Raw genomic sequence first — 12348 nt, forward strand, 5'->3', positions numbered from 1 at the left:
TCTTCCCAACACACCCACACCACTTCAATGTGCATGCATCAGCCATCCAAATCCCACTGAGCATGCATTTCATAATATCAGAATGAAAAAAAAAATCAATGCCTCTAGTGTAAATACAAGTACATGATGATAACTCTCCATTATGGTTGATTAAACCAAGTCTTGGAACCAGCCGACAATGCCCTTGTCTCTACAGGAAAACCAGCAAGCTTTATCAGAGCAATAACGTTCCATTTGTGGAACAGAGTCAATTCTAAGCCCCAGAACAGCAGATAGCAGCTGCTGTCATATTAAAGTGCTGCGTGTATACTTCGAACTCACATTGCCATCCTGGGGTGGTCTCCTTCTATGCACAAGCTTTTAGTGTAAATGTATGGCAGTACATTTGACAGAATAGCCAAAAGAAATTGGTCTTTAAACAGTGAATGCCCATGGGGAATTGATTGTTCAAAGGAGCCACAAAAACAATGATCAGGCATAGCTTTGAAACTCTTAATATGGCTCAAACCTATGTAAGCTAAAGCGAACTCTCTGTGATAGGTACAGCTTCCTGAACAGGAGGGAAAGAGATTTAGAATATTACTTTGACGGGTCAATTGATATTGGTGATAATAAATTGATGTCATTCCAGGGCCATAAGCAACAGCTGAATCCAAAGGTTAGCTATCATAGCATTCTGTATCTGACAAGAAAAGCAAATCTTCCCAGTTCTGTTTTTCTGTCAATAAACCGCCCACCTGCCTTCCAGTTCTTTCTTCGACTCCTGAGGCTGGTGCACCAGTGTGTTAGTCTGTGTTGCATCTGCGGAGTCCTGTGTTCCCTTATGGTGCTGCGCAAGGCCCTGGACGGAGAACTTCTCTGCCACATGCACATAGACACACACATCAACATTTCTGTCCTCACTCGTATAATACAGGTGCTCTTACATGGAACCTTTATGCCAAGATCGGAAGCAGGCATGGGCCTCTGTGGTTGCTGTCATACTGGTGCACACTGAATCCCACTATTGCACTAAACAACGGAAGAGGTAGGAAAGCTTTTATCTCTTGGGGGTACTCTGTTGGGGGCTTTTCCATTCTCGTTCCATTGCTCAGTCAATTTCAGCTCTCCCTGGTTCAGTGATGATTTGCAGAGGGCATTTCCCCTTCCCTTCTGTCGATCCACTTCAGGTTTTTTTCTCCCTTGCTCCATCCATTTCTGCTTCCATCACTTTATCCATTTTAGGTTTTTTCTCTGCCTCTGGGCTGCTCTCACCTACATGAAATTAAGCTGAGAGCCACAGTGCACCCACCACTGCATTAGACCATATATTGTTATACTATAGTTACACTTACACAGAAAGTACAGTGAAGCCCAAAGTTGTCACTGATGCCTTCTCACTGATGCCTCCACCTTCAACAAGCTCTAGGCATCTTTCTTCTCTGCCTGAGGCTGTTTTCAGAACAGACATACCCTTTTTAAAAGACAGAATAAGAAAGGAAGTAGTAGAATAATTCTTCCTTTCTCTTAGTCTTTGCTTACTACAATTTCCCTCTTAGTTCCCCAGCTTCCTCTTCATTCCATAGCCCGGCAACTCATGACCTAGCTTGTCTTCCCTTGGCATCTGCTTCCTCTGTATCTCCTTCCTTCAACCCTCTAATTCCAGGTGTTTTTACACAAGACATTTATCATGCCCTTGTGACTGTTCATTCACGGAAGCTTGCAGGTCCTTTTCATGACGTCATCAACCTCTGATGCCTCTCTCATTGTTTTTTAGGTTTAACCCACCATTTTAAAAACTGCTCAAAATGCAGTAACAACCACACACACAAACCCCACCAAAAAAGAAACACCAAGTGGTGGTATAATTCAAGAATCGCACAATATTTTAGAAATCTTGTACTGGCTGAATAAATGAAACATATGGAATTTGCCCACAAAGGGACCAGGAAAAACAAGGGGAGGGGGGAAACGCCTGTATTGTGCCCACTGAAAACCCACAAACACTCCAGAAGATGAAGCCCCAGTAAGTTTGCGGGATTTTTCCTTAATATAGAGAGCCTTCCATCTACTGCCACTTCTCACTTCTGTGAAAGAAACTTGATTACCTAAAAGTGAAACTGCATGTAGCCAAGAGTTCTGGACAAGTAAGCATGATTATGAAGATTGTGTGAGACAAGCTTGAACCTGATAAGTAGCCAATGAATGATTTTCTCTGACCTTATGTTGGATTTTGTATCCAATCTACTGTTGCCAAACGTGCCTTTGTCTGTATCCAGGTATAAATACCCTAAGAATTATTTATTTATTAAGCAAATATGTGGATTCTCTTCCATACATGTCTTTCTGTCTTTTGTTCAGCTGAATAATAAAACTGAATGGTTGGAAATAAACAGAGGAAAAGTTTTTCTTTGACAATTCTTACCCGTTGTCAGGAGCGCCTTGGCGGCCTCTCTCAGTAGATTCCAATAGCCAACTCAAGACACAGACGAAAGAGAATTCTTTTCAAAGCTTTAATCCCATTACATCTTAATGACTCTTTCAGATGCTAATCACCAGCGGCTAAAGCAAGGAACAGCAGCGTGGCCTAAGCTTCAGGCAGGCAGTTGATCCCCGTTTGAAAGAGAGTCACTTTAAGACCCAGAACTTATGGGCTAGGGAGATATTCTCCCTCTTTCCCTTGGGTCCACGAGAGGCGGCCGTTGCTTGCGCGCCAAACGGGCGCTACACCTCCTTTCCACGCCCTCCATCGCTCATCGCTCTTTGCATCTGCGTCAAGCATCTAAGACGCCCCCCTCCCGCACTCCCTCACTAACTATCTCTGGAATGCTGGCAGGAGGAATCTCTGCCAGGTGCTGAGCCTGTGAGGGATGAGCTGGCTCCACTCCTACGGATTGCTGTTCCTCCTCAGAATCAGAACTGCACTGGGGCTCTCTGGGCTCAGTTTCCACCCTGACACCCACCTCTTTCCCTTTTTTGCTTCAGCCTTTTCTCAGGTGTAACTTATCCGTAGGGACATGTTTCCTTACAAATACCCATTGTGCACAGGAGGTGGCTTCTCGTTCTTTGCTGAAACCTTCACAGAGAGTATCCCTAATTTCTCAGGTCCTGCAATATCATTCGGTTGCGAGTCCAACCAAACAGTAGCTGTGATGATTTTGCTGACTGATCTGTACCCACAGTCACCCTGACATTATTCCCTGTGATTGGGACTCATGGTAACCATTGTCCTCTGCACAGGTCCTTCCTATTTCATTCTCCCTGACCTCACGCTGTTTGCTGGTCTCAGCTTCCCTGAATGTTGCAGAAGTGTCCCAAATTGGGTGGGTGAGTGATGTGCCACTGGGAAAGTCACAGGTGGAATAACAGCCACATTTATTCCTCGTGACCTTCGGCGTCTTCAAATGCCTTCTCCTACAACACTTGCAAACAGGCCCTTTGATTAAGCAGTGCTGCAGTGCTTGTCAGGAACGTTGGGAAGGAGCTCGTGCTATTCAGCTACTTGCTCACAACCACACACACAGCCACATCCTGACTCACCTGCACAGCTACCTCAGGAGAGCAGCTGAGTTTGCAGCACACCTTGCTGCAAACTCAGCTGCTCTCCTGAGGTAGCTGTGCAGGTGAGTCAGGATGTGGCTGTGTGTGTGGTTGTGAGCAAGTAGCTGAATAGCACGAGCTCCTTCCCAACGTTCCTGACAAGCACTGCAGCACTGCTTAATCAAAGGGCCTGTTTGCAAGTGTTGTAGGAGAAGGCATTTGAAGACGCCGAAGCTGATCACTAAACTTCTCTGCACCCTTTCGTTCCCTCTGGCAGGTTTCCTTCAGCCCCTTATTGGTGCCTTTCCTTCAGATCCATAAGAGATATCAGCAGAATACACAGTAAAGTGTTGAGTCTGGGAAATTAACTGGAAAATTTAGATACTGGACTCCCACTAACTTCGAAGCTCAGTTCAAACCACACAAGCTTGGAATGCTCAGAAGGTGCAGTTTTCATCACTAGCCGATTCTTTCCATATAACTTCTTGGATCAAAGAATTTAAGAATAGCACAGAATGAGTGGGGTGTATAAGATTTGTTGCCCGAACAGCCTGGTGGTTACTGTTGGTATAGATACTACCAAGCAATTTTCTCCAGATCACAGAGGTTACAAACTCCATCAAAGAAGTATTAGACATGAATTCGATGTTGTCCAGGGCTTTACTTAATAACGTGTAATCATACCTCCATTACAGATACAATTCAAGCAAAATATCATCATCTCTCTTTCTCTCTTAGGAATAACACACACACACCTTCCCCGCATCTGTAATATTCTGCTATATGACATATAGAGCCTTCAGATTTCCAGGCTATAATCACATTGAAAATGAATCTCTCTCTCTCCTCTGAATTTTGCCCAAGGGTAAAGTTGCAAGCAGCTATGCTTAGAATTACTTTCTACGTTTCTCTGTTGTTTGAATACAGCTGCTTTTGGGATACAATAGGTCGCATGAGACAGAAGCAACCATCTTAATTTTGAATATACAATAAAACTTTCTCAAGTGAAAAAGAAAGACTAATTTGAGAAGAAAAAGTAATAGCAGGAAGAGATTTGAGATTCTGCCTTCAGTTCATTTATTTTGTTGTGGACTTAATATGAGAAAAAATATGGTTTATAGTAGTATTTTATGACCCATGAGGTAAAGTAAATGGTCTGGCTTTATAAGTAGCTTAACCAGCATATATGAGTATCGGCCCACTAAGTGGATGAACTTCTACCACAACTTGAGACATTGCGATGGAGACACAAGATGATTCAGGATGTGGTGGTGGAGCAACAACATGAGTGTATGCAACTGTTTTGGCAACAATCCACATTGCCAGTGGTAGTAGCTACATGAAACTGGAGTTCCTGAGAAGAAAAACCTGGGGTGTAAAAATATTTTTTAAAAATAAAAGCAAGATTAAAATTCCCAAGGTCAGTTTCAATAGACCTTTGAACTATGGATTGACACATCAGTATTTCCATTCTGTGTCAGTGTTCATTCATAAGTCTGTTCCACCCCATTTCTGCATCAGGCTGAGAAAACGCACACACATTTGCACTTTCAATGTATTTTATCACAAAATACACATTTTTGTATGCATATTACCCTAAAATACACTTTTTTGTGTGCATTTTGGTACATTTTCTGAGCCAAGAGCTGCATTAAGTACAATTGGGGGGGGGGGGCATTCAGTACAAAAACTGAAGGATAACTGAGTTCTGATCTGCTGTTAGTAAGCGAAATACAATTCAGGTCAGTTCACTTAAAAATGCGGACCAAACGATATCTTCAAACATGCACAGCTACAAGCCAAAGGAGTGAGAGAAGCCGTTAAGTGAAAACATATTAGCTAGTATTTGCCATTTTTAACAAAAATATTCTGCCAACATGTTGCTTTTCTGTAATACTGGAGGAAAGACAGACACTGTTATGAATACTAGCCATGGGCAATCCAGCTGCCCTCCAGATGTGCATGGGTTTCCCCTTGCCCTCACTTGGTTATCAGTTTCCCGGCCAGACATAAACAAGCTTCTCCCAGGCTTTTAGCAGCTCTGACTCTGTTTCCCAGAAAAGAACGGCAGTGATGCCTGCCATGAACTTCGAACCCTAAATAAATAAGAAAGACTGTAGAGCTGGTTTCCCACAGTTGTTCTGTTTGCCTCTGCATTCTGCCTAGTAGCCACACACTTGTATGATAGTAAATCAAGAGGTTGGGGGAGATGATTACAGATGGATGAGATAACTGGACTACAGAAGAAGATGCATGGTGAAGAAATGTAAACAGGTTCTAATCTATACTTGAAGAATTCTTAGTTGAAGTAGTTACCCCTGCCATAATCAACCTGACTGATGGAAGCCTCACCTTTATAATATACCTGCTGTGAAATCTCTTATATCAGGTGACTGACCTTGAGTATCCCAAATCCCATTTTTATCCTTAATCCTTGACTCTCACCTCCTCCAAGCAAAACGAAGTTTTAGGGCTTATATCTGCAAAAGTTCACATGGGTGCTATTTTTTAATTAATTTTATGAGAGCCATAAGCCCTTATTTATTTATTATTTATTTATTGCATTTATATCCTGCCTTTTTTCCTCTTTCAGGGAACCCAAGGCAGCTTACATTATCCTCCTCCTCTCCATTTTATCCTCACAACAACCACCCTGTGAGGTAGGTTGTGTTGAGAGTCTGTGACTGGCCCAAAGTCACCCAGTGAGCTGCCATGGCCAAGTGGGGACTAGAACCCGGATCTCCTAGCTCCCAGTCCAACACTCTCACCACTACACCACACAGGTTTACTCAGCCATTTCTGAGTAAACCTGCTTTGGATTGTGTTGCACAACAGGAAACATTCCATTATATGCATTCCACAATTCTGTAAACCTTCAATATTCAAATGTGTTGTGTACATCTCAAATTTTCTTCACAGTCCAATATAACTCCCACCTCCTTCAAATATCGCTTCAGATATAGTCCTGTTATATGTATGTTGCACAGAAGTGTAGCTGAATGACTGGAGGTGGGGTGGGAGGGACAAGTCCTGTAGCCATGATCACTCCCAAGCATTTAGTGTACCCTGATCATAAACTGAACATGGTTTTTGTGGCCATTCTACTCAGACAAGACCCAATTATTCATTCTTCCTTAAATTAAGTCTTTTCACACTGCACATTATCACGGAGTCCTGGTGGTTGTGACTTTCACTATGAGGGCATGTTGAGTGTACAGAAGATTCGTTCTTTGTTATCCTGTACTTAGCAGTGCTCCAAAGTTCAACCAATGTTTTCTCAGATACTATGAGGCAAAATATTGTATTCAAATTGAGCTGCAGTGAAGCTTACCATACATCTCCTAATGTGAGTACAATGTACATGAAGAATAATTCTTAACTAACTGAACCTATGGGAAAAATGCACCTTGTGCACTATGCACCAGTGCTGCAAAATGTGAGCAATGTGACCTGATAAAAAAAATACAGTGGATTTCTACACAAAGTTTAAGGGACCCTGTTGTACCTTATAATTACTCATATTTGTAGGCTGCATTGATTTTGTCCTAATACTGATTATTTACTGAGATTAGAGGAAGGTAATGGGCCATACCAAGTGTTCCACCAGCTGAATAGTCTCCGCAATTAATGCTCATGTTATAAATTCAGTCTTACAACATACTGAAAGTAGAAGGGCTCTTTTTGAATACTATGTACCAGATAATTATATCTGCAACTATCTAGATTATCTTAACAATGTACAGCACACTGTGGTCCCTATCTATATGATATGTAACTCCTATAGGATCGCATAAAGATCTAATATTTTTAATCAAATTCTGCAAGGGGGTTCAGAAAGTTTCTAGAGAGGCTATCATTCTATATTCCTTTATATAGATCTTTCAAAACCAATTCTAAAAAGTTGTGATTTATGGTTTTTAGCTTCATCCCTATTTTATTATATCACTGAGAACTTTCACAGTTCATGACATCCAAACAGTGGGTTAACAGTTCAAAGCTTTTAAATCACACGTTTTTAAAAGGCCTGGAAGAATTCAAAGTAATCCCTGGAAGACTTCAGTGCCGAAATGGCCACAAAGACAGGTGTCTCTCTCTTAGGGAAACAGGCTCTGCATTAGGGTGGTTTGCCCTGGTAGTGTGCCAAGCTCCACATCTGGGCTAAATTAAGCCTGTGCCAGTGTATTTACCCAACTTTGTTTACACATCATCTTTCCTGCTATGAGAGAGACATAGTACTGGTATTCAGGCATCACACAGATTTGGGGTAACACATGTGTAACCCAAGGGAATATTTTTCTTTAAGAATTCTGAGTGGATATATTCCTGCACATGCTCAGTAAAGGTGTGAGATAGGCGCTTCCTTCACACGGAGCTTTTATCCTGCAATTGAGATTGCTTCTTCACGGAAGTTTGCGGGCTCTTTACATGACACCATGACCCTCCAGGGCGTCCTGCACTAAATGCCCTTTGCTCCATTTTTAAATAGATCACAGATAATGAGCTATCAAATTACCCCATTGTGTTCCGCTTGAGTTCCCTCATCAAAAAGAAGAAAGGTGGCAAGGAGAGAGTTTAATGAAAGATAATGGAAGACTCGGATACGGGGAAAGGGGAGGGGGGAAAGGAAACGGATGAAAAAGGGAGTCACTGTGATCCTGCATTTAAAACAGAAGCAGAAAGCTCCCTTTTAAATGCAGGATTTTAGGCTGGTGTAGAGATGCCCAGGGAGTGGCCACCATTTTAGGCAGTTACCAAAATGCAGTGTGGAGGAGGCTTGGTTTCTCCTCTCTGTAAGACCCTAAACCCTTGAGACAGGGCTGTTTACAAAGTTGTTCTGGCTTGTTGGATCCTGGTCCATTTTGAGAAGATTGCTGCAGAGCTGGAGTGAACTGAAGAGAGACTGTTTTCCTTCTTTGGACAGCAGAAAAATCAAGCTTCAGAGAGAAGTTTTATTTATATTTTTGTTGTGGACTCAGGCTGAAAGACAGAACTTTGGGAGGGCTGTGCTCTGTTATTATTGTTTTTGGTGATAAAGTGTATTGTTATGCATGTAAAATTATTACACGTGCATTATTATTGTTTTTAATTAAGAAATTAAAATGATATATGTTAATCATCCCTGTACAAGGCCTTTGCTCTGAATCCATTTAGAGACCCTAAAGAAAAGTATTACACAGGCACTAAGGAGCTTTTAACCATGATGCCCATTGTGGGGAGGGTTTTCAGCAGCTTCCAGCAGCTCTTTAGATATGCTCAAACAGGTTTTTCTTGTCCAACAGCAGCTCAAAGAAATTCCCAGTGTTGAGAAGAGCTGCTCAACAGTGTGGTAATGAGCCAAAATCTAATCCACCTGAATGCAGTTTTAGTGCTTCCCAGAAGCTGAAAACCAGATGGCATGATCACTTTGATGGAAACAAATGGGCATTTTCATCCTCCTTACCTGTTTAAGGATTTCTGCTGCTGTTTCATGTGAGCAATCAAATATCACATAGAATTCTTTGCCCTTCTTCATCTCCTTGAGTAAAGGCCTGGCATCTTTATTCCCAGATGGCAACTGGCGGATTTTGATTTTAATGTTGTACCTAGAAGGGGCTTTGATGAGTTCTTGTAGGCGAATTAGACCTAGAAAATGACATCCAATCATCCAAGTGGCTGTTCTGTGCAATGAATCTTTACTGTCATTTAGACTCCACATTTAATTTCACCATTTCACAATATATTTCAGATTTACCCCATATAAAAGCTTAATGTGCTAGCATATCATTTATCAGATCTTTCACTGGTGAAGCTTAAAACATTATTTTCCCTTTATGAGCACTGTAGCACATTTACCTAGAAAGCATACAACCCTCAAATATGTTTAGAAATTTCCCAGCATAAAATTCTTTCTCCTAGCCTCAGTTCACAGCAACCTTTAATATTTATTTATTTTATTTATTTATTTCATTTCTATACCGCCCAATAGCTGAAGCTCTCTTTTATACAATATTACACATATTGTATAAAAACATTGTAGTAAATACACTTTAAAAATATCCAAGTTCAGTGAGCAATGAAACTGTAAATTGCACTGAAGAACCTATCTAAAACATTTAATGGAAAATCCAGTAAAAGTGGATTATTGGGATGCCTGTAAAATTCAGCCATTTTATAGTCAACCTCTACATGAACAGTGAGATAGGGGAGCCAGAAAGATGAGGGACCCAAAGGCAGCCCAAGACAGGAGCTGTCGAGACAGGGGACACAGAACCATGGTAGGCTCAGTGCAGCACAAGGCAGATGGAACTAGGCCAAGATGGAAGTGTGGAGTCAGTTGGTGTAGTACATATAAGGGAGGACCAGGGACCAGATGGAAGGAGTACAGTGGGATGGGTTGGGGAGGAATGAGAGAGGAAGAGGAAAAGTGGGAAAGAGAACAAAGTGAACCACATGCCAAAGAGTGATTCACCTGGGGTAATAGTGTGGGGCTGTTGCTAGTTGGGCCCAAGGAAGGAGCCAGAGTTGTGGGAGCAAAAGTGATTACAACTGTATCTGGACTGGGAAGCCCAAATGCTGGATACCATTTTGACTTTGTTTAAACATGCAGCCCAATCCTATGCAAGTTTACTCAGAAATAGGTCCCACTGTATTCAATGAGACTTATTCTCAAGTAAGTGTGTTTACTATTGCCTACCAAATCTGCTTAGATGGAAATATGCACAGGTGGAAGATCAAGCTGCAAATATTTAAAATATACGAGGCTGCTTATTATCTGCTTTGTTCAGTAGCTACATGTAACCCTCTGCTTTAAAACAGATTTTCAAGAATTCCTTAAATGTACTACATTCCCTCCCCAATTATATATGAAACTTATTTTCTCATTCACACATATACAGACACACAGTTAAGATGTTCTCCAACTAAGACAAGGAAAATGGGCTTTTAAAGAAAGATTTGGAATTAAATCAAGAGTCACCTATATCCCTCTAACAAATAGTAATTATGAAAATGAACCATCAGCATGCCAGTGTGAGAGGGCACATTTGATTTACTTCCTGTATGAACCTACTTAGCATCTCTGGCATAAGAACTGGACTAATAGAATGCAAAGTGAAGTATAAAGCAGCATAAAGTATCACCCTATTTCCTCTGATGTGAAGTGGTGATTGCTATGCTGCAAGCTATTGGCTTTCACTCAAGGCTTAGCATTGCTCTGGGAAAATTGACTTTTTTCCTTGGTAGACTGATTCCCTCCTTTCAGTTTTTAAGCACCCACAAACCAGTACAGAATATGATCCATTATGAGTATTCAAGTGGAAATTGTAGTAGCACAATATAAAGCATAGTCTGGCTGGGGCCTCACACTACCACAAATCAAGTTCACCAACTTCCTGAAAGTACTTTTTATACAGCTGATGAGCAAGCAGAGGGAATATATGCAAGTTGGCTGTAAATCCCCAGCTTGGATGCATTAGGCAGTGAAGATCCCTGTTGCCAAAGGTGCTCTTTCAGCCACTGTGACACAAGTTACATTAACAGAGAAAAATGGGACTTCAGGCACAATAATTTCAGGTGTAATTTCCGCTTACTGATAAGAACTCCTTGGCTCAAAATGATTCCTTTGTCATATGGTGTCCTACAGCAGCAAAAGTTCACACCACAGCATGGGGGGTGTTAGTGGTGGGGAGGGCGGGGATGGAGTTGATTGAGGAGAGTGATTCACAGTGGATGGTCAAGAAACACATACATCTTTCTTGCATCTTACAAATACTTATCTTAATGTAAAATGATGAGAAAAGTATCCCACAAAGAAAAGCAGGGAAAATATCATTTCCTTTCAATCCTTCTCTTCTTTACTCTCCAATCCCAGTCCTTAATGGCAATACTCAGAGCCAAATTGCACTTTTTTAAAAAAAAATGTACATACAGCTATGCCTGTTCTTTGACTTTACTCCAAAATAAGCAAGGAGGACCCAATCCAGACTCTAGTGTGGGCACTGGGAGGGTGAGCATTAACCCTTTGTACACTGCTGTAGTCTCAATCTAGATCAGCCTCCCCACCCCCACCCCAATTTGCACAGGAAAGGCAAACTGCAGGATCAGGGCCCTTGATCTGGACTGGAAGAATGAAGAAACAGATCAAACATTTACAGTGGAATCCTGTGGATGCATACTTGGAAGCAAGTCCCACAGTCTTTAATGGGGGTTTCCCCCTAGTAAGTGTATTTAGGATTGCAGCCTTATAGTTCAATTTTTATTTATTTTATTTATTATTAAATTTATTAATCGCCCATCTGGCTGGTCACCCAGCCACTCTGGGCGATGTACAACATACAATAAAAACAGTTTAAAACAATAAAATTCTACAATAAAAACATTTTCTAAAATACCCTAACCCACCCCAAATGCCTGCCTGAACAACCATGTTTTTAATGCACGACGGAAGCTCATTAAAGAGGGGGCATGACGGAGTTCCCTAGGGAGGGAGTTCCACAGAGTGCGGGCCACCACAGAAAAGGCCCTCTCCCTCGTCCCCACCAGTCTAGCTGTTCTGGCTGATGGGACAGAGAGAAGGCCAGCCGAGGCTGATCTTGTTAAGCGGCCTGTCTGGTGCTGCTGGAGGTGCTCCTTAAGATAGGCTGGGCCGGAACCATATAGGGTTTTAAAGGTCAAAACCAACACCTTGAATTTGGCCCGGAAAACAACTGGTAACTAGTGCAACTCCTTCAGCACTGGAGTGATGTGATCTCGCCGGCGGCTGCCTTTAATCAGGCGAGCCGCTGCGTTCTGTACCAGCTGCAGTTTCCGAACCATCTTCAAGCGTAACCCCACGTAGAGCGCATTACAGTA

General features: G+C 41.9%; 1 protein-coding gene across 1 annotated transcript in view; it reads right to left on the minus strand.

The window, feature by feature from the left end:
- Positions 1 to 12348, minus strand: part of GRIK1 (glutamate ionotropic receptor kainate type subunit 1) — a 258943-nt gene that overhangs the window by 84979 nt on the left and 161616 nt on the right. Inside the window, exon 4 of the mRNA XM_084841714.1 lies at positions 8960 to 9141. Within this exon, the coding sequence (XP_084697840.1) occupies positions 8960 to 9141 (182 nt within the window). The remainder of the gene's footprint in view (positions 1 to 8959; positions 9142 to 12348) is intronic.

The sequence above is a fragment of the Heloderma suspectum genome, chromosome 3 (assembly GCF_057233095.1).
Source record: "Heloderma suspectum isolate Gila_16-S chromosome 3, 16-S_ref, whole genome shotgun sequence".
Classification (NCBI taxonomy): domain Eukaryota; kingdom Metazoa; phylum Chordata; class Lepidosauria; order Squamata; family Helodermatidae; genus Heloderma; species Heloderma suspectum.